General features: G+C 57.3%; 1 protein-coding gene across 1 annotated transcript in view; it reads right to left on the reverse strand.

Annotated features, from left to right (window-relative positions):
- LOC137901962 (titin-like) overlaps positions 1 to 21,069 on the reverse strand; it is a 170,078-nt gene that overhangs the window by 67,831 nt on the left and 81,178 nt on the right. The window contains 50 exon segments of the mRNA XM_068745997.1: positions 64 to 260; positions 328 to 630; positions 777 to 1,076; positions 1,210 to 1,488; positions 1,561 to 1,869; positions 1,943 to 2,139; positions 2,238 to 2,343; positions 2,649 to 2,948; positions 3,080 to 3,379; positions 3,473 to 3,588; positions 3,669 to 3,855; positions 3,929 to 4,225; positions 4,301 to 4,588; positions 4,766 to 4,887; positions 4,966 to 5,143; positions 5,231 to 5,378; positions 5,615 to 5,766; positions 5,842 to 6,129; positions 6,283 to 6,397; positions 6,602 to 6,789; positions 6,866 to 7,168; positions 7,250 to 7,549; positions 7,637 to 7,906; positions 8,329 to 8,595; positions 8,678 to 8,802; positions 8,885 to 9,293; positions 9,376 to 9,654; positions 9,729 to 9,995; positions 10,082 to 10,351; positions 10,455 to 10,623; positions 10,694 to 10,791; positions 10,868 to 11,134; positions 11,210 to 11,333; positions 11,576 to 11,718; positions 11,882 to 12,008; positions 12,099 to 12,238; positions 12,530 to 12,796; positions 12,893 to 13,159; positions 13,271 to 13,537; positions 14,486 to 14,612; positions 14,685 to 14,824; positions 14,925 to 15,188; positions 15,363 to 15,629; positions 15,724 to 15,990; positions 16,130 to 16,256; positions 17,387 to 17,526; positions 17,616 to 17,885; positions 17,967 to 18,245; positions 18,357 to 18,755; positions 19,023 to 19,079. Of these exon segments, the coding sequence (XP_068602098.1) occupies positions 64 to 260; positions 328 to 630; positions 777 to 1,076; positions 1,210 to 1,488; positions 1,561 to 1,869; positions 1,943 to 2,139; positions 2,238 to 2,343; positions 2,649 to 2,948; positions 3,080 to 3,379; positions 3,473 to 3,588; positions 3,669 to 3,855; positions 3,929 to 4,225; positions 4,301 to 4,588; positions 4,766 to 4,887; positions 4,966 to 5,143; positions 5,231 to 5,378; positions 5,615 to 5,766; positions 5,842 to 6,129; positions 6,283 to 6,397; positions 6,602 to 6,789; positions 6,866 to 7,168; positions 7,250 to 7,549; positions 7,637 to 7,906; positions 8,329 to 8,595; positions 8,678 to 8,802; positions 8,885 to 9,293; positions 9,376 to 9,654; positions 9,729 to 9,995; positions 10,082 to 10,351; positions 10,455 to 10,623; positions 10,694 to 10,791; positions 10,868 to 11,134; positions 11,210 to 11,333; positions 11,576 to 11,718; positions 11,882 to 12,008; positions 12,099 to 12,238; positions 12,530 to 12,796; positions 12,893 to 13,159; positions 13,271 to 13,537; positions 14,486 to 14,612; positions 14,685 to 14,824; positions 14,925 to 15,188; positions 15,363 to 15,629; positions 15,724 to 15,990; positions 16,130 to 16,256; positions 17,387 to 17,526; positions 17,616 to 17,885; positions 17,967 to 18,245; positions 18,357 to 18,755; positions 19,023 to 19,079 (11,066 nt within the window).

Below are 21,069 nucleotides of genomic sequence, written 5' to 3' on the forward strand. Positions count from 1 at the left end.
CGGCTGAAACGTCGCGTCGCGTCGGGCCCATGAGGACAGCGGGTCCCTCTCCGGGACACAAACCTTGGCCTTGGTCTTCTTCTTCCTGACCAGAGGGACGATCCTCTTGGCCGGCTCTCTGGTGACATCTTCATTGTTCCTCAGCCATGTGACCTTGGGATACGGAGAACCGGAGACGTAGGCATCGATGTGGATCTCCTCCCCCTTCTTGATGCACAGACCGGACTGCACGCGAGCATGAAGGGTGACTTTGGGTTTTTCTGAAAACGAAAGGCAAATTGAGTTCCAGGAGACGCCCCGTTTCCTTCTGCCGGCTGGTTCTCCTACCAACGGGATCTGCAGCCTGGATGAGCGGCGTGCTGCGGGATGGCTCGCTGACTCCAGCGGCGTTCTCCGCCCGGACCCTGAACTGGTACTCCACGTCCTCCGTCAGGCCTCCGACCACATAGGAGTCACCTGGGACCAAGTTGGGGTTGACCCGCTCGTAGCGGTCCCCGTCCTTTTCCATCTTCTCCACGATGTAGCCCTGGATAGGACAGCCGCCATCGTTGTCTGGCGCCTTCCAGGTAACCGTGATGGACTTGGAGGTCGGATCGTGAGCTTCGACCTGGATGGGCGGATCCGGTTTCTCTGCAGAGGCAGCAACGCTATGAATGTCTGAGCTGCTCCCAAAGTCCAGCGGGTCTAACGTAACGCTAGTGGTTCCACGCCTCACCTGACGGTCATTCCTTTAGCTCCGCCCATAACTACGCGTGTGAAAGCGGGAGCAGACTTACGTTTGAGCTCCTCGATGATGACGGGGCTGCGGAGCTCCAGATGTTCTCCAGCGCCGACCTGGTTGACGGCCTTCACTCTGAAGTAGTACTCGCAGTTGATGAAGAGGTCCTTCACCGTCTGGCTGAGGACGTTCTCTCCCGACATGACGGGCAGGTAGGTCTTCTTGGAGGCCTCGCGGCGCTCCAGGGTGTAGCTCACGATGGGGGTGCCGCCGTCGTCCTCGGGGACCTCCCAGCTGACTTTGCAGGAGTTCTTGGTGGCGTCGCTCGATGTGATGGTTTTACACTGACCAGGAAGTCCTGCATGGCGTGAGGAGGATTGATTACGATCGATGGATCCTGTTACGGAACGTATTCTGCTGGAGAACCGAGGTTCCGCTGTCCATCCAACCCAACGTATAGATGGAGCCCAGCCAGACGAAGGGAACCCTACCTATGACTTTGACGTTGAGGGTCCCTGTAGCGGTTCCCAGATGGTTCTCCAGGGTGATGGTATAAACACCAGCATCAGCTCGTCTGCACTTGAGCAGCTCCAGGCGTCCTCTGTTCATGTCCACCGTCATGGCGAGCCGGTCGTCCGCCTTGCACGCCACCGTGTCCTTCTGCCAGACCATCTTGGGTGTTGGGATGGCCCTGTAGGGGATCTTCAGGTGCAGCTTCTCACCTTCAACCACGACAGCATCCTGTGCTTCCAGGTCCATGGTGGGCGCACCTTGAGACCAGAGGACAGGTGTTAGCAGAGCGTAAGTGCGTCTCCGCTCTTAGAGAGCCCTGCGCTGCTTACAGTCGGCGTCCTTGGTGAAGACCTTCTCCGAGGTCTCTGACGGATCGCTGACCCCGACGCCGTTGATGGCCCGGACCCTGATGACGTACTTCTTCTCTGGTTTAATCCCGTCATCGATCCTGAACTTGTGGTCCTTGATGGGTCTGCTGTTGACCCGGAGCCACTTCAGCTCCGGTCGGGCCTCGGCTACCTCTACGTGATACCCAGTGATTGGACAGCCGCCATCTTTGGTTGGGGGCTTCCAGGTAACGTCGATATGCTCCCTGCTTGCGTCTGGGACAGTCACCTCTAGCGGAGGAGACGGCGCACCTGGACAGAGACCACGTGTGAATGCGTTTAGGTCCGAGAGCACCAACCTATCGATGACTGATCCGCCTCTCACTGGTTGGATCCTGAATAGAGAGGATCTCTGTGGGTTCGCTGGGCTCGCCGACGCCGGCCTCGTTCTCGCCTCTGACCTGGAACTGGACCTCGGACCCTTCATCCACATCAGTCACCTTGAAATGAGTCTGTCTGTCTGGAGTCTTGCAGCACTTCAGCCATCGAGTTCCCACCTTGTCTTTCTTCTCAATCACGTACCTGGAGCACAGGAAGTGTATCTGGTGTCACGCGTGCCACGCCCTTCTGTTACACGGAGTCGACTCTGGATGGGACGATGACGCATTCTACTTCCTTACTTGGTTATGGCTCGTCCACCGTCGCTCTTCGGAGCTTCCCATTTCAGCTCCACGTATCTCTTTGCAACTTCCACGACTGTCAGGGCATAAGGAGGTCCAGGGGTCGCTGTGGAGAACGTGACAAACATGAAGGTCACGACCAACAACTCGTCCAGTCCGGAGAACCGACAGAGACACAGCAGAGAACTCTGGTCCGGTCCGGAGAACCGACTCAGAAACAGCAGAGAACTCTGGTCCAGTCCGGAGAACCGACTCAGAAACAGCAGAGAACTCAACAGAACTCTTTTGTAAAACTAAGCTCACGGAGCCATCTAAAGTAAAGTACATGATTTAAACCACAGGAAGCCAGCGTGAATGTCCTCAGCAGACCAGGAGACACGTGTCCTTATTTCAACACTTATTCTGACTCACTGAACGTGTCCTTGGCGAGCACGGCGTCCTCCAGCTCGCAGAATTCCGACATTCCCGCAGCATTTTCCGCTGCGACGCGGAAGACGTACAGCGAGCCTTCGTTGAGGGGCGACGCCGTGTACTTCAGGTCCTTGACCGTGGTGTCCACGGTCTGCCAGGACTTGCGTCTCACGTCTCTCTTCTCCACCACGTAGTTGGTGATGGGGGAGCCTCCGTCACTGCTGGGGGGCTGCCACTTCAGGTCAGCACTGACCTTGGTGATGTTGGCCACCTCCAGCCACTCGGGCGGAGACGGAGGGTCTGTTTATGGGGCAAAAGGGACAATGAGACGTTTGTGGCTCATTTGGTAACACCCCCCCCCCCCCCCCCCCTCAGGTCCTAAAAGCCCCGGCAGACACCGACCAAAGCCACGGCGCTCCTGCCGTACTCACAAAGCCTCTCCTTGCAGACGACGGGCTCGCCGGGCTCGCTGGGCTCGCTCTCGCCGGCTTTGTTGACCGCCTTGACGCGGAACGAGTACTCCTGCTTCTCCTTCAGTCCCTGGAGGTGGTGCTCAGGCTGGGGAACGTCCTCCGCGATGCGGATCCAGTCCTCGCTTCCGGTCTTCTGGAACTCGAGGACGTAGCCTTCGATCTTGGCCCCCCCGTCGTGCTCCGGCCTGGTCCATGCCAGCAGGGCGGACGTTTTGCCAATGTCCCTGATGACAGGTTTACCGGGAGCCCATGGAGGATCTGAAAAGTGGGACGATCCCAAAGTACCTCCATTATAATTGTCAGACGCGCTGAATCCGACGCAGAGTAATCCGACCGACGCAAGCAACGCACCGACGGGGTCTTTGATGAGGACGGGGTCCGTCTCTGCACTCGCTTTTCCAGGTCCAGCCAGATTCTCTGCCAGAACTCGGAAGCGGTATTTGTTCTTGGTGCGGAGCCCCTTCACCCTGCAGCCACATGACAGCGGGCGTTACAAGCCTCCCTGCATGGAACCCCTTTACTGGGGGGGGGGGGGGGGATTACTGACCTGAACGTTGGTTCCTTAACGGGAATCTTGTTGCATCTGATCCACTTGTCGGTCTCTGGGTCGAGCTTCTCCACCCAGTAGCCGGTGATGGGACTCCCCCCGTCCTCGTCTGGCTCGTACCAGGTCAGAGTCACGGCCTCCCGGGTCACGTCTGACGGAGTCACTCTGGATGGGGACCCAGGAGGATCTGGAACATGGGAAACCTGTTTAGGACCGGCTCCTTCCAAAGGGACTGACTGATTGTTGGGAGAACACCTCACCGAAGGAATACTTGGCAGTGATTGGCCGGTGCTCCGCCGGCTCGCCAATGCCGTACTGGTTCTCGGCGCTGACCCTGAAGACGTAGTCCTTCAGGGCGGTGAGCTTGCAGGCCTTGAACGTGGTTTGCTTCACGGTTGCCGACAGCTTGGTCCACTCCCCTTTGTCTGCCTGGCGACTCTCCACGATGTAGTTGGTGATTGGCGAGCCGCCGTCGTCCCTGGGAGGGTTCCACGCCAGGAAGCAAGACTCGTTGGTGACTTCAGAGATGTCCAGGGCAGCTGGGGGGCCGGGCTTATCTGAGAGGGGAGGTAGAACGTCAAGCAGCACCAAACGGAGCCGGAGCACGTCAAGCCAACGAGCGGCGGCGGTACCAAGAATGTTGACGTCGACCGTGGCGGTGGCGCGGCCGCAGGCGTTGACGGCCTCGATGATGTAGGTGGCGCTGTCTCCTCTGGTGCTGTTGCTGATGGACAGTTTGGAGTGTCCCGGCTGCGTCTCAATAGCAACGTGCTCGTCCGGCCGCAGGACCTGGTCTGCCTTGGTCCACTTCACCCGGGGATCCGGTTTTCCTTTGACATCGGCAGGAAGTTCGATCTTGGCGCCGGCTCTGGCGGTCAGACCAGCCAGCAGCTTCACGTCGAGCTGGATCTCTGGAGGTTCTGTGGGATGTTTGACAGACCAGTGACTTCCTGTGATGGTGGTGGGGGTCGTAACCACGGTGATCTCCTGGGTCTCAGCTGCATGTCGTTAGCTTGCGTTAGCAACATTTCAGAATAGCATGCGTAGCTGGACCCAGCTGATGTTCTGATCCTGCAGACGGAACCGGGCTTTCTTACCTCGGGCATCGACAGCCTGGATTTCGTCGGTGGCCCGGCACGGCCTGCCGGCCCCCAGCTTGTTGAAAGCTGTGACTCTGTAGGCGTACCACTGGCCCTCGACCAGACCGCTGACCTGGAACCTGTGGGCAGGAACCACATCCAGGACTTCAGAACTCGAACCCGAACCCGATCCGCCGCGTCCGGCTGACGGTTCTTACTTCAGGTCGGGGCTGGGCTCGCCGCAGGGCTCCCACTTGTCGGTCCCGCGCTGGCACCTGTCCACCACGTAGCCCTTGATCGGAGCGCCGCCGTCGTACTTCGGCGCTTCCCAGGACAGGAAGATGGTCTTGGCGCTCTTATCGCGCCACTTCAGGCGCTCGGGGGGATCGGGGACGGCTGCGGAGACAAGGAGACGCCGCTGATGAGCTTCCGGGTGTTTCCCAGCCCCCGGGGTCGTTCGGTTCCGGTCCGAAGACTACTGACTGGCAGGAGAGGAGACGTTGAGCGGCTCGTCGATGTACGCCGGCTCCCCGGGGCCACACTTGTTGCAGGCAGCAACGCTGAACAGATACTCCTTTCCTTCCACCACGTCCGTCACCGTGTGTTCCAGGTCCAGGATGCCGGAGGCCACCTGGAAAGTCACCGCAGCGATGAGGAGCTGCAGGGGACGTCTTTCTCCGTCTCAGCAAGGTCCAGCAAGACCCAGAAAGACCAGAAAGAACTCCACAAAAACTACAGGACAGACGTCCTCTAAAGTCAACCATCCGACCGGTCCCATCATCCGACCGGACTCCGCTCCCGCTCCTCTGAATGGGCGGAGTCTGGCGGCTCCAGGAGGCTAATGGGAAGCGAACGGCTCAGCTCTACCTTGGACCAGGTCTTGCGAGACACTTCTCTCTTCTCCATCTGGTAGTGGGTGACCGGACTTCCTCCGTCGTGCTCCGGGACCTCCCACATCATGTGGACGTGGTGTCGGGTTACCTCAGCCACCTTGAAGTCTTTAGGCGCACTGGGGCATGCTGGGAAAATGGGGAAAGTAAATGAATTACCCAGCATGCACCGGGCGAAGGCGCACCGTCAGCGCGAGGGATTACCGATGACGTTGACGCGGATCTCTCCCGAGACGGACGCCACGTCGTTCTCCAGCTGCAGCGTGTAGGCCCCCCCGTCCGGACGGACGCTCGGCGAGACCGTCAGCTCGGTGTAGCCGGGCTTGGTCGTCATGGAGACACGCTCGTCCGCGGCGCTCAGCTCCTTCCCTCCAAATGACCACCTGGCGACGGGGGTTGGGTAGCCGGTAATGGGGGCCCTGATGGTGAGCGGCTGAGGAACGATGACCTCCAGGCCGCTCCTGAAGGCACTCAGGTCAAAGGTCGGCCCGACTGCCAGACGGGAGAAGTTCCAGCGTTAGCGTCAAGGTCTCTGGGGTCCTGCTAACATGCCCCATGACCTCTGAACTAAGCCCCCCCCCCCTTTGACTGAAGGGGCTGCTCGCCTTCATACTTCATTCTTCTTCCGCCGTCGGTGAAACTCACCGTGGGGGTCGTCGGCCAGCAGCGGTCCCACGCTGGGGGACGGCTCGGACGCGCCGGCGGCGTTCTCGGCAGAGACCCTGTAGAGGTACTTCTGTCCCGCTTTCAGAGCAGACACCTGCAGAACCACAGAAGAAGAGTCAGCTCTGGGGGTCCGTGGGGTTCTCGGTTCTCGGGTCCCGTTTCCGGTTCACCTTGATTTGATTTTAAGATTTTATTTCTGCCAAATCATGAAGCAAAAAGGAAATAAAACGATTTAAATTCACCAAATCTGATCAAAGACACGAAAGCAGCTTTAAACGGGAGCGTCCCGGGGGCCTACCCGGTAGGACAGCTCAGGGCAGAGCCTGGCGTTGCAGCGCAGCCATTTTTCGGCGCCGTCTTCACGCTTCTCGATGATGTAGCCGGTGATCATGCTGCCGCCGTCGCTGACCGGCGTCTCCCACGACAGCGTGACCTCCGCCTTGACCTGGTCGCTGGCGTTCGGGTTCAGAGGTGGGCTGGGCCTCTCTGCAGCCGCAACAGCAAGCCGTTAGTTACAGGCCCACGATCACCCCCCCCGCCCCCACCAGCTGGCTCCGCCCACCTATCGGGTCCATTATCTTGACGGGCGTGGTCGCGGCGCTGGGTCTGCCGGCGCCGGCCTTGTTCTCCGCCCGGACTCTGAAGATGTACTCCTTGTTCTCCACCACGTTGCTCAGAGCCGCCGAGCGGTCGCTGGCGTCGCACACCTGGGCCGCCTCCCACTTCACCGAGGTCCTATCACGGAGCTCCAGCACGTAGGCGGTGACCTCAGAGCCGCCGTCGAACGTGGGCGGCTCCCACGTGACGGTTGCACCGAACTTGTTCACGGAAGCAACGGCCACGTTCTCCGGAGCGTCGGGAACGTCTGCGGGCGGAAGACCCTCCCATCAAGGATGTGACATCAGCACCAGGACGGCGCCTCGCGTGTGGGGGAGGGGCTTCTTACCAAACTGGTTCTTGGCCTGGACGGCATCTTCTGTGGTGACGAGCGGCCCGCTGCCGACCCGGTTCCGGGCGCAGACTCGGAACCGGTACTCGGCGTCCCTCTGGAGCCCGCTGACGCAGTACTCCGGGGCGTCGGCTCGGTCCGTCGCCAGCGTCCAGGTCTTACGCTTCACGTCGCGCCGCTCCACCAGGTAGGCGACGACCTTGCTGCCGCCGTCGCTTTCAGGCTCCTCCCAGGCCAGGCTGACCTCGCCGTCCGCCGTGTCGACCACTCTCAGGTTCTTTACGGCTCCAGGGACGTCTGAAACAAAAGGCCAGCACGCCATTTAAATAAGCCGCCGCCCTCCAACGACGCCCAGACACAGAATCTAGCCCCGCCCACGCCCACCGATCACATCCAGGTTGATGAGCGCCTCCGCCTCGCCGTGCTTGTTCCTGATGACCACCTTGTACCGGCCCCGGTCATCCTTGCTGGGGCTCTTCATCCGGTACTCGGTCCCGTCTGCGGAGGCATCGATGTTCTGGACGGGCAAAGCTCCGCCCTCAAAGAACCATTCTGCGTCTGGCCGAGGGTAGGCGTCGTAGGGGACGCTCATGATCAAAGGCTTCCCTGCGTCCGTCACCAGGTTCTGGTCCGTAGTTCTGATCTTTGGAACGGCTGAAGACACGAAACGAGAGTAAAGGTTCAGACTGGACACGCTGCTGGTCTCCCAGGTGTGTCCCAGGTGTGTCCCAGGTGTGTCCCAGGTGTGTCCCAGGTGTGACCCAGGTGTGTCCCAGGTGTGTCCCAGGTGTGTCCCAGGTGTGACCCAGGTGTGTCTCCCAGGTGTGTCCCAGCTGTGTCCCAGGTGTGTCCCAGGTGTGTCCCAGGTGTCTCCCAGGTGTGTCCCAGGTGTGTCCCAGGTGTGTCCCAGGTGTGACCCAGGTGTGTCCCAGGTGTGTCCCAGGTGTGTCCCAGGTGTGTCCCAGGTGTGTCCCAGGTGTGTCTCCCAGGTGTGTCCCAGGTGTGTCCCAGGTGTGTCTCCCAGGTGTGTCCCAGGTGTGTCCCAGGTGTGTCCCAGGTGTGTCCCAGGTGCTCACCTGCCAGCTCCAGCTTGGCTCTGGCATCCTTGTCTTTGGCGACGACCCGGTACTCCCCCTGATCCCGGGGTCGGACCTCACACACCTGCAGCCGGTGGGTCCTACCCTCGCTGATCATCTGGTACTTGTCTCCCTGGACGACGATCATGCCGTTCCTCGTCCACCTCACGTCCACCCTGTCCTTGTTGAGCTCGGCCTCGAACACGACGTCCGAGCCCGGAGGTTCCGACACGTCCTGAGGAGGTCTGACGATTTCCACCGGGATCTCTGGGGAAGAGGAAGGACGGTGTCACCGAGGGAGGAGGAGGAGGAAACGTCTCGGGAGCCTGGCCTGGGGGGCGGGGCCGACCTTCCACAAACAGCCTGGCTCTGGTCCGCCTCTCGTCCACGCCGCAGGCGTATTCACACTCGTCGTCGGGTCTGCACGCCGTGATGAGCAGGGTGCACGCCCCGCCTTCTTTATCCACGTGGTATCTGTGGGACGTTAAAGGACGTCAAAGGACATTGAACGAGCAGCGGTGGCGGTAGCGCCCCCTGCTGGGCGGATCCTTCCTACCTGGGTCCCTCTCGGATCTCGCGGCCGTCCCGGAACCACTTGACCGCCGCCTTCTCTTTGCTGAGCGTGCAGGTGAACTCGGCGTCCTCGAACTCGGTGACGGTCCGGTCCCTGAGCTGAGCCGTGAAGTCCGTCGGGGCCTCGCTGATGATCAGCTCCGCCCCGCACTTGGCGTCTCCGACCGCGGCGGCGTAGTCGCCCTCGTCCTCCATCACGCAGTCCTTGATGGTCAGGACGTGTCTCAGGCCGTCCACTCTGTAGACGACGCGCTTGCTGAGCGCCACCTCCTGGCCGCCCTTGGTCCAGGTCACCTTCGCATCGGGACGGGTCACCTTACAGGTGAAGCTGATGGTCTTCTTCTCCTGGGTGTCCACGTCCTCGATGGGGTCCAGGAACTTCACCTTTTCCTCTGCGGAGACAGGAGCAGTCAGTAAAGCTCGTAACGAGGTGGCGGCTCTGCTTGCCACGCCCCCTCACGCCCCCTCACGCACCTGCCACTTCCGCCCGAGCGGCACACCTGGCCTGCTCTCCCCTGTGATTGGTCAGGCTGACGGAATAAAGCGCCTCGTCGGCCTTCTGGGCGTCTCTGATCCTCAGAGAGAAGACGTTGTCCCTCTGGGCGATGGTGAACTTGCTGCTCTCGAAGACGCTCTCGTCGTTCTTCAGCCACCTGGCCTTGGCGCCCTCGGCGTTCGCCTCGCAGTGAAACGTGATTTCACTTCCCTCTTTCGCCGCCGCGTCTTTAATCGGCGTGACGATCCTCAGTTTCTCTGAAAGGAAACGACGTTCAGACCGAAGCGCGGCTCTGAGGGACGCCGAAGGAGCGGCGGGGGACGCGTCTCACCGAGGACAGACAGATCAGCCGAGGCTTTCACGCCGCCGATCTGGGCGACGTATCCGCCCGCGTCCGTCCGCTCACAGTTCGTCAGGACGAGCGCCCGTCTCGTGCCCTCGATGAGGACGCCGTATTTGTCCCCGGCTTCCAGCTCCTCGCTGCCTCGGAACCATTTCACCTCGTAGGTGTCTTTGGAGACGGAGCAGGTGAACTCCGCCTTCTCGCCCTCCACCACTTCCTGGTTCTGGGGGCGGGTAATGAACTCGGCTGCAAGTTCTGGAAAGAGGGAGGGGGAAGGAATGAGGAAGTCCCGTTGCTCCGCCCCGTGCTCAGCGCGGCCTGTGATTGGACGGATTTCTCACCGCGGAGCTTGAGGTTCGCCGACGTCGTCGCCGTGGGACTCAGCCTGCAGCTGAACTCTCCGGCGTCCCCCATCCTCAGGTCCCGGATGATCAGGATCCTCCTGCGTCCGTCCCTCACCTGCTCGTAGCGGCCGCCCTCCGGCAGCTCCTGGTCTCCTCGGTACCACGAGACCTCGGCGCCGGGCTTGGACACCTCGCAGATCATCTTCACGCTGTCCGTCTCCGTCCCCTCGACGTGGGCCAGGTTCTTGCTGAACCGGGCCGCCTCCTCTGTGACAAAGGCAACAAGGCAGATTGGATTCACGCGGCCCAACGAGGCGGCGGCGCCCTGATCTTTGACTGCCAGGCGTCCTGCTCAGGACGGAGATCTCACCGGTGACGGTGAGCATGCCGGAGGTCTTGCAGGTCCTGGCGTCGCACTCGTACTCGGCCTCGTCGTCCAGCGCCGACTTGTGGACGACGAGGATCCTCTGGGCCCCCTTCGCGATGATCTCGTACTTCTTTCCTTTCCTGATCTCGCTGCCGTCCCGGAACCAGCGAACCTGCAGCAGAGCTCCAGGTGAGACGCGGGTCGCTGGGTCCGGACTCTGGTGCTGGAGGAGCGGCTCTCACCTTGGCCGACTCGCGGGACACTTCGCATTGAAACTTGGCCGATTCCTTCTCTCTGACCTCCACGTCCTGCAGCGGCGCCGTGAACTCCACGTGAGGCGCTGTGGAGCGAGCCCTCGTTACGGAACGTTCTGAACGCCTTTGAGCTTGGCGGTGACAAAACGGTTTAGTTCTTACGTGTGACCTCCAGGAAACAGGAAGTCTTGAACTCTTTGGCGTCGCACGTGTACGTCTTTGCGTCGTCTGGAGAACAGCCGTGGATGAGCAGCGCTCGCTGGCGTCCGCCGGCGATCGCCTCGTACTTCTTGCTCTTCCTGATCTCCTGTCCGTCCCTGAACCATCGGACTTCTGCGTTCTCTCTGGAGACCTCGCACTCCAGCGTGGCGGCGGCTTCCTCCTCCACCGTCTGGTCCTCCAGGGGCTTGGTGAACTCCACCGGCGGCTCTGCACACAGAACCCGCCGTTACGTAACCCGTAACTCCTCCCCTTTGACCCGGTCGGTGCCTTTGAGGGTCTGACCTTTGACGACGAGCTGAACCCGGGTCTGGAAGTCGGTGCTGCTCAGTCTGACCTCGCCGGCCTCCGACAGCATCACGTCTCTGACGGTGAGGGCGTGAACCCGACCCGCCACCCGGGTCTTCACCTGCGGGCGCAGAAAACAACAAACCTTCATTTCACGCTCAAGCTAACTGCCTCCATATAAGGACATGTTGACAGGTGGGCGGGGTTAAAGATAACCTCTGATTATTTTTAGCAGCAGCTCCGGAACGGTCAGAAAAGGAAGAGTCATCTCTCTAAAACTAAGTAAAGGTGACGAGGACAGTCCTGAGGACATGTCCCCCGGCAGCCTCTAGTGGACGCAGCCCCCCCCCCCCCCCCACTCACCCGGTCGCTGGCCTCCATCTTCTGCCCCCCCAGGTACCATTCCACCACGATGCCCTCGTAGGACAGCTCACACTCGAAGGTCGCCGTCTCTCCGGCCGTCACCGTCACGTCCTCCAGAGGGCGCAGCAGCGCGATGGAGCGAGCTGGAGGGGACGACATCGTTAGACGGACCTGGACGCCTCCGCCGGACGGCCCCGAGCCCAGAGGTGTCACTGCTCGTCCAATCAGCAGCCAGCCTCGCACGCAGATAACGGGACCAAAATGAAGCCCGGCCCCGATTGGCTGAAGGGCGGCAGAGCGTCTCACCTTTGACCCGGAGATGGGCGCTGGATTTGGCGTTGGCTGCTGAGAAGTCGACTCCGCCCATCATGTCCATGCGGACGTTGTAGAGGATCAGGACATGTTTGGTTCCCTCCTCCTTGATCTCGACGTCCTGAAGGACATGATTGATTTATTGATTCTCCTCGAGCGCCGACGGCCTCATTAATTATTCACGCTTCACGAACAGAACGCCGAAACCCACGGGAGACTCATGCAGCGCGTCGCCCTTCAGCTTCCAGCTTCCGTGAACGTCCTCCAGGGAGATCTCCGTCTCAAACTTGGCCGTTTGCGTCTCCGTGACCTCGACGCTGTACAGCGGACGGACGACCTTGATGTCGCGCTCTGAAGGGCACATCAGTGATAATAGTGATCATCATCCGGGGTCCCTCAGGGTTCTGTTCTTGGCCTGCCGGTGCTTCTAGACGCGTCTCCCCATAAGGAGATTCTACGCTGATGACATGCTGATTTATACAACAGAGGTAAACTCTCGTACTTGTTCGTGGTTCTGAATCTCAGTAAACATGGAGTTCTTTTACGTGTTAGTCCAGTACCCGGTCGGGGATAAACACAGTTCTATTTGATCCTGTCTTTTGTGCGTGTTCTGATCTGTAGCCTGTCCCCGAGGTCGGATACCTTCGATGTTGAGTCTGGCGCTGGTTTTGTCGGAGCCGCAGTCGCAGGCGTACTCCCCGATGTTGGCCTTCTCGGCCCTCCTGACGGTCAGCACGCGCTTCTTGCCGTCGGAGGTGATGGCAAAGTTCTTGGAGGGCGTGACCTCCTTCCCGTCCTTGAACCATTTGACGTCGGCGACGGCCTTGCTGAGCTCACACAGCAGCTTCACCTCGTCCCTCTCGACGGCCGTGTAGTTCTGCAGCTTGCTGGTGAAGTACAGGTCGCCTTCTGCAGAGGAACAACCGCGTCAAGACGAAGGGGACAATGACCAATCCCGTTTGACCAGAACATCACATTTAGGAGGAACCCATCCCAGAGACTGACCGAGGACAGTGAGCATCGCGGTCACCGTCTTGTCCATGGCCTCCACTTTGATCAGGGACGTGTCATCGATGGTGACCTCCTTGAAGGCCAGCGTGTGGACCGTCCCCAGGTCGGCCATGTGGACCACCTTGCCAGGATGCAGGCGGACGTCGTTCTTGTACCAGACCACCGGGATCTTATCGTGGGACAGTTCCACGCTGAACTCGGCCGTCTCTCGCTCCTTCACCGTCACGTCTTTGATCGGTTTGACAAACTCCAACCGGATTCCTGCCCGAGAGAGGAGAGTCTATTCAGCAGCTTCTAGACAAGGATACGTATATAAATACACGAATACGTGTCTGTGCGGGGGGGGGGGGGGGGGGGAGCTTCTGGGGAGACCTTGAATGATCAGTTTTCCCGTCGTCCTCTTGTCCTCGGCCTCAAACATGTACTTGGCCTCGTCGTCGTAGGCGGCGGAGCGGATGGACAGAAGGAACACCTTCCCCTCCTGGAGCAGCTCGTACTTCTCATCCCGCTGCAGCTCCTCAGAGCCCTTCAGCCAGCGGAAGCTCTTCGGGGCTCTCGAGAGCTCGACCTCGAAGCGAGCCTCGTCCTTCTCGTACACCCGGACGTCCCCGAGCGGCGTCAGGAAGTTCAGGGGAAGCTCTGGAGACGAGAGACGAGACAGAGTCCTCCATTTAACCCTCATTCTCGTCTGACAGGCGGGAATGCGTCAGGTCAGAACAGGCAAGTTAGCAGAGGGGCCTGAAGGGGGCGCCAGAGGCTCCCAGCAACGATGAAATGACCTCGATTCACTTTGGCTTGCCAGGAAATATAGATAGTATTCAGTAAATAGTATTTAGTAGATAGTATTCAGTAGATAGTATTCAGTAGATAGTATTCAGTAGATAGTATTCAGTAGATAGTATTCAGTAGATAGTATTTAATAGCTAGTATTTAATAGATAGTATTCAGTAGATAGTATTCAGTAGATAGCATTTAATAGATAGTATTTAGTAGATAGTATTTGTAGCTAGTACTTAATAGACAGTATTTAATAGATAGTATTTAATAGATAGTATTTAGTAGATAGTATTCAGTAGATAGTATTCAGTAGATAGTATTCGGTAGATAGTATTTAGTAAATAGTATTTAGTAGATAGTATTCAGTAGATAGTATTCAGTAGCTAGTATTTAATAGATAGTATTCAGTAGATAGTATTCAGTAGATAGTATTCAGTAGATAGTATTTAGTAGATAGTATTTAGTAGATAGTAGTTAATAGACAGTATTTAATATATAGTATTTAATAGATAGTATTTAGTAGATAGTATTTAATAGATAGTATTCAGTAGATAGTATTTAGTAGATAGTATTGAGTAGATAGTATTTGTAGCTAGTATTTAATAGATAGTATTTAGTAGATAGTATTGAGTAGATAGTATTTGTAGCTAGTATTTAATAGATAGTATTGAGTAGATAGTATTGAGTAGATAGTATTTGTAGCTAGTATTTAATAGATAGTATTTAGTAGCTAGTGTTTCTAGTTTTTCCCTCTCAAACAGTGAAATAAAAAGTTTGCATCATTTTATGTCAGAATATCTTGACGCTGACCTTTGACCTTCAGATTAGCAGAGCATTTGGCGCTGGCGGCGTTGTACGCCACCTCGCCAGTCATGGACACCTTGCAGTTGTAGAGGATCAGTGTGTGTTTGCCGCCGTCCTCGATGATGTCGACATCCTGCCAAATAGTGAGCCGTTAATCCGAGTTCGTATAAATGAGCTGGAAACAGACGAGGTGTGAAACGCTCACCGAGGACGGGCTGAGGACGTCTCCGTTCAGTCTCCACTGGCCGTGCACGTCGTCCTCAGAGATCTCCACCTCGAAGCGAGCCGTCTCGCCATCAAACAGCTCCACGCCATAGATCGGGCGAACCACCCGGATGTGGCGAGCTGGACGGCGAAAACAAGAGAGAGAGGACGGGAGCGTTGGAGTCCAGCTCAGCACTCGCCCGTAGCGTTAGCGCCGCGCTAGCGTAGCGTGGGCGGGTACCTTCCACGCTGATGCTGGCCGCCGTCTTGTCCGTCCCACAGTCACACACGTATCTGCCCCCGTCGCTCTGCTCCACCTTCTTCAGCACCAGAGACCTGCGCGTCCCCTCGGCCCTGAGGACCGCCGTCTTGGAGGCGGTGACCTCCTTCTCGCCGTGGTACCAAACCACGGGGACGTCTTTGCTCAGCTCGCAGTCCAGAGTCACCTGGTCCTTCTCTGTGGCGGCGTAATCCTGCAGCTTCACCACGAAGACGGCGTCGCCCTCTGGAACGGAACCGAGACGCAGTTAGAACCGAGCGCCCTCCACAGGCGGGGCAGAGGGCGGTTGTCATGGAGACGGCAGCGATCAGCCGCTAACGACAACCTTTCCACGCCGTAGCTGCGTAGTTCCATGACATCAACCAATAGCAGGAGAGACGTGAAGGGGGAGGGGTTTACCTACGACCGTCAGCTTCGCCACGGACTTAATCCCTTTGGCCTCCGCCTTAATCTGGCAGGTGTCGTCTAGAGACACCGCCCTCATCTCGAGGGCGTGCTTCTTGCCCTCCACGTGAAAGAGGAGCGTCCGGCTCACGTGGAGCTTGGCCTCGTTGCGGTACCACGCCACGGGAACGCCCTCGTGCGTGAGCTCCAGCTCGAAGCGAGCCGTTTTACCTTCCTTCACCGTTTGGTCCACCAGGTGGCGCACACATTTGAGCCTCATGCCTGCAACACATCGGGCCGGCGCACAGACAGGTTTGCAGCCACAGGCAGAGCGACGGCACAGAAAGGTGGAGCGATGGCGCCGCCCGACTCTTACCTTCCACCGCCAGCTGGCCGCTCGACCTCTGACCCAGCACCTCCACCGTGTACTGAGCCTCGTCCTCGAACTCACAGCTGTTTATGATCAGCATGTGTTTCTTTCCGTCATCGATTATCTCATATTTGGGGCTCGGGGTGACGATCTCCGCCCCCCGGAGCCACATGACCTTTGACACCTCCTTGGTGACGGTGCATTCAAACTTAGCCTGTTTCTTTTCGGGCACAGAAACGTCCTTCAGCGGCTCGACAAAGCCCATTTCGATTTCTGCGAGGTGCGAACAGTTCAGCCGTTACTGGCAGCAGAACAAGCCCCGCCCCCGCGCCCTACCGCTTCCCGTTGACACGCCCCCGCTTTCAGCAGCTGGCCACACCGAGCAAACACGGGAGGAGGGCGGGGCCTGTACCTTTGACGGTGAGCATGGCGCTGGTGATGGCGTTCAGAGCCTGGTAGGACACTTCGCCGGCCTGCTCCAGCTGGACGCTCCTCAGCGTCAGGAAACGTCTCCCGCCTTCGGCTTTAATGTCACAAGTCTAGAAAACAAAGGACACGCCCGTTCCGTAGTACCATCAGTACTGATACTGCAGTACTGACACTGCAGTACTGACACTGCAGTACTGCGCTGTCTCGCTCCCTACGAACACCACGGACGTTTCTCCATCAGCAGCTGAGAAGACTCTTCTGTCCCCGCTGCTCTGGAGACGCTCTCGTCCTCCTAACACACAAGACTCTCCTGTCCCCGCTGCTCTGGAGACGCTCGCGTCCTCCTAACACACAAGACTCTTCTGTCCTCGCTGCTCTGGAGACGCTCACGTCCTCCTAACACACAAGACTCTTCTGTCCTCGCTGCTCTGGAGACGCTCGCGTCCTCCTAACACACAAGACTCTCCTGTCCCCGCTGCTCTGGAGACGCTCGCGTCCTCCTAACACACAAGACTCTTCTGTCCTCGCTGCTCTGGAGACGCTCTCGTCCTCCAAACACACAAGACTCTTCTGTCCCCGCTGCTCTGGAGACGCTCTCGTCCTCCTAACACACAAGACCCTCCTGTCCCCGCTGCTCTGGAGACGCTCACGTCCTCCTTACACACAAGACTCTTCTGTCCCCGCTGCTCTGGAGACGCTCGCGTCCTCCAAACACACAAGACTCTTCTGTCCCCGCTGCTCTGGAGACGCTCACTTCCTCCTAACACACAAGACTCTTCTGTCCTCGCTGCTCTGGAGACGCTCGCGTCCTCCTAACACACAAGACTCTCCTGTCCCCGCTGCTCTGGAGATGCTCTCGTCCTCCTAACACACAAGACTCTTCTGTCCTCGCTGCTCTGGAGACGCTCTCGTCCTCCAAACACACAAGACTCTTCTGTCCTCGCTGCTCTGGAGACGCTCGCGTCCTCCTAACACACAAGACTCTCCTGTCCCCGCTGCTCTGGAGACGCTCTCGTCCTCCTAACACACAAGACTCTTCTGTCCCCGCTGCTCTGGAGACGCTCTCGTCCTCCTAACACACAAGACTCTTCTGTCCTCGCTGCTCTGGAGACGCTCGCGTCCTCCTAACACACAAGACTCTCCTGTCCCCGCTGCTCTGGAGACGCTCTCGTCCTCCTAACACACTTTTATTTCCCCGGTCCTCGTCTAAACATCAGGACTGTGTGGTTCCAGCTCGTACCGGGGATCGCATCAGGACCTGGCCCTTCAGCTTCCACTCTCCTGCTACGTCCTCCTCCGATGTCTCCGTGTCAAAGTTGGCCTCCTCCTTCTCCACCACCTCGGCGCTGGCGAGAGGCTTCAGGATCTCAGCCTCGCGCTCTGAAACGAGAAGCGGCAGTGAGGAGGACATCCCCGCCTTGCTGCGTCCTCCGTTTGGACGCGCTCCAGCCAGAAGGCGTCCCACGGACCTCCCAGGGTGAGCTTGGCGGTGTATTTGCGGTCCTCCACTTGGAAGGTGTAGTCGGAGACGTCGTCCGGCTGGCAGCCGTTGATGCTGAGCGTCATGTCGACGCCGTCCTTGCTGATTTCCACCTTGTCCGAAGGCGTGAGCTCGCTCTCCCCCTTCAGCCACTTCCAGTGGGGCGTGTCCTTGAACAGCTCGCACTTGAAGGTGGCCTTGGACTTCGGCTTGACGTGCTGGTCCCTCAGAGGCTTCACCAGCCAGTCTTTGATGATTTCTGGGGAAGGAGGTTTGGCGTTAGCAGCGGCTTCGCGGCCTTACCTGTGTGACGGTGCTAAACCTGTCCCGGCCGCCTCACCGATCACTTTGATGCTGGTCGCAGTCTGGATGTCCGGCTGCCCGTCCACCTCACAGGTGTAGGCGCCGGCGTCTTCATCGTTGGCGTTCTGGATGGTCACAGCATGCTGCATGCCAATGATGTTGATGGCCACCTTGCCAGCCTTGTTCTTGAGGGGGGCCCCGTTCCGCTTCCAGAGAACGTCCCTCTCTTTGTTCAGCTCGCAGGTCAGGTACATGGGCTGGCCCTTCATGCACGTCGTCTCCGGCTCCAGCTCCTTCAGCCACTTGACAGGCAGCTCTGGTTGAAGCAGGTAAGAACAACGTTGGGAACCAATGAAAGCCACTTCAAAGGACTCAAAGGACTCAAAGGCTAAAAAAAGGCGTGTTTTGGCGACACCCATCAGGTTACCTTCTACAATGAGCTTGGCCGTGCACGTTATCTCCTTCCCAGCATTCCTGGCGACACAGGTGTATTCCCCGGTGTCTGACAGCTGAACATCAATGATGGCCAACTTGCGATCTTTGCCGTCGGCGGTGAACTTGTGTTTGGGGTCCTCGCGGAGGTTGCTGCCGTCTTTCATCCAGGAGGTGATGGCGGTGGACGGAGAGATCTCGCACTCAAACACAGCGGAGGAGCCGATGGACTCGGCCTCCAGCAGAACAATGTCCTGAATCTTCTTGACAAACTTCAGGGGGACGGCTTTCAGCTTGAACCCTCCGAAGGGATCCTCCGGGGGAGATGGGCCTTTGCCGCCGGGCCTCAGGCCCCGGCCCCTGCCGCCGTCACCGGGCGATGGCGTTTGCCTCACTGAGACGCCACAGAAACAACCGCACATTAGTTTGAGCTATTATGGCGAGCGACGGGCATCGATGCAAAAGTCAAGACTCGCATTTAACGCATGTCTGATCGGGTTTAATGTTCGAGCTGAATTAAAGCTTTGCACCAACACCGCTTAACAACATCTAATCAATCAAACCAAACTGGATCAATATCCATACACAGCATTACATATACAGTTCAGAAACAGAGCAAGTGAAGCTGCTTCAGGTCTAAGCGTTCTTAACGGATCCATACCCCCGACCCCGAATCCTCGGCCTCGGCCTTTAGGTGGCTCCTCTGCTGGTTTCCCATCTGGACAGGAAACAAGAAGGCGTTAGCGTCTCAGGACGTTCCTCCAACACAAACAAGAGAAACCACGGTACCCGATCGCAGGAGGACGATGGACGAACAACGGGACACGAGCAGAGACATGGAGACCGACCAAATGAGGCGACGGATGTAGGAGACACGTTTGAGAACAGACACAATAAAATGGAACACGAGCAAACATCTCAGCGATGAATGAAGAGGTGAACAGATGGTTGAGAGATGGGGATTAGGCGAGTCATCTGAGATGGATGAAGGGGCTCCAGGGTCATCCGATGAGGAGCGTGGCTGCCTTCACCTCACCTTTTTTGGCGCCAGGGCTGCCTGGAGTCTCCAAAGCCCCGTTGAACCCTCCACCTTCCCAGTCCTCTGAAGGAACCAGCTCCCAGGTCCAGACTTCCTCTTCATCGCTGCCTTCGGACTCCTCTTCCTGTTCGTACACCTCCTCCTCTGGCTGGGTGGGTACCTTCTTCATCACCACGGCACCAGGAGAAACCTCCTTCACCAGGGGAATCCGTGCATCACCAGATTCCTCTGGTGATGGCTTCACTGGGACCTTTTTGAGAGTCACAGCTTCAAAAGAGTCTTTCGGTGACACAGCTTTGGGAACCTGTTTGTCAGCACTTGGCTTCTTGTCGGTGTCGACATGTTCTGGTTCCATCGCTTTAGCGGTTTTTGCTGATGGTGTCTTCTTTGGCTCAATCTTCTTCAGATGGTCAACAGGTTTGATTGGCGTTCCTTCATCCTCCTTGTCTCTACTGACTCTTGGAGGAGGAGTCTTGAGTTTGGTGCCTTTCTTTAAGGTTTCTGGTTGCTTCTGGGGAATACCGTTCTCATCCGTCTTTCTTGATGGACTAGGCTTCTTGGGCGGAACAGCAATCTCTGCTCTTTCCTTACGTTTTCCATCATCTTTCCTAAGTTGCTGCGCTTCTTTTAGATCTTGAGGGATTTGATCTGTTGGACTTTGACTGGATAACTTTGTAACTTCAGGCTTCTTTGTCTCTTCCTTAGACACTTCCTTAGACCCAACATGTTCTTTTTCTCCAACTGGTGTGAGAACAATTTTGGGTCGTCTGTGAAGCTTGTCGGCTTCTTGATCAACTTTCTGTGGGACCTCCTTCTGGTCTTTGTCGACAAGGGGACTTACCGTCGGACTCGTTGAGGGCGTTTCTTCATCCTTTCTGTGTTTCATAGCAGCAGTGGGCTGATCTCTGTGGGGTGTGTGTTCAGTATCTGTCTTTGTGTCACCTTCTTTCATGACCTTTGGTGGTTCAGCTGCAGAAGGTTTCCCTGGTTTTTCGACTGGTTTTAGTTGAACTGGTTCTTTCTGCTCATCTGCTTTTGGCAATTTCTTTATTTTCTGTTTTGTTAAGTCTGGCTGAAGCTCTTCATCTTTTGGTGTTTTAGAGGATCTCTTCCATCTTGACTTCTCATCTTCTACTTCTACCTTTTTAGGTTCCTCAATAACACCTAGATCAGATACTTCTTGAGCTGCAGTGAAGACTCGTTCGGTCCTTTCTAGAGTTATTATCTCTCGATCTTCTCGATCACGAATCTTCTGAACTGACAGTTCTGTATCGTGATGTCTTGTCACTTTGACCTCGTGAGTAACGACTTCCTTCTCGGGCTCTTTGGGTTTAGTTGGTACCTTTTTGAGCTTGATCTGTTGTGGTTCTTCTTCTGGTTTCTTTGGTTTTCCAAATGGTTTCAGGTGAACTGGTTCTTTCTGCTCATCTGCTTTTGGCAATTTCTTTATTTTCTGTTTTGTTAAGTCTGGCTGAAGCTCTTCATCTTTTGGTGTTTTAGAGGATCTCTTCCATCTTGACTTCTCATCTTCTACCTTTTTAGGTTCCTCAATAACACCTAGATCAGATACTTCTCGAGCTGCAGCGAAGACTCGTTCGGTCCTTTCTAGAGTTATTATCTCTCGATCTTCTCGATCACGAATCTTCTGAACTGACAGTTCTGTATCGTG

Source organism: Brachionichthys hirsutus, chromosome 12, assembly GCF_040956055.1.
Source record: "Brachionichthys hirsutus isolate HB-005 chromosome 12, CSIRO-AGI_Bhir_v1, whole genome shotgun sequence".
NCBI classification, from domain to species: Eukaryota; Metazoa; Chordata; class Actinopteri; order Lophiiformes; family Brachionichthyidae; genus Brachionichthys; species Brachionichthys hirsutus.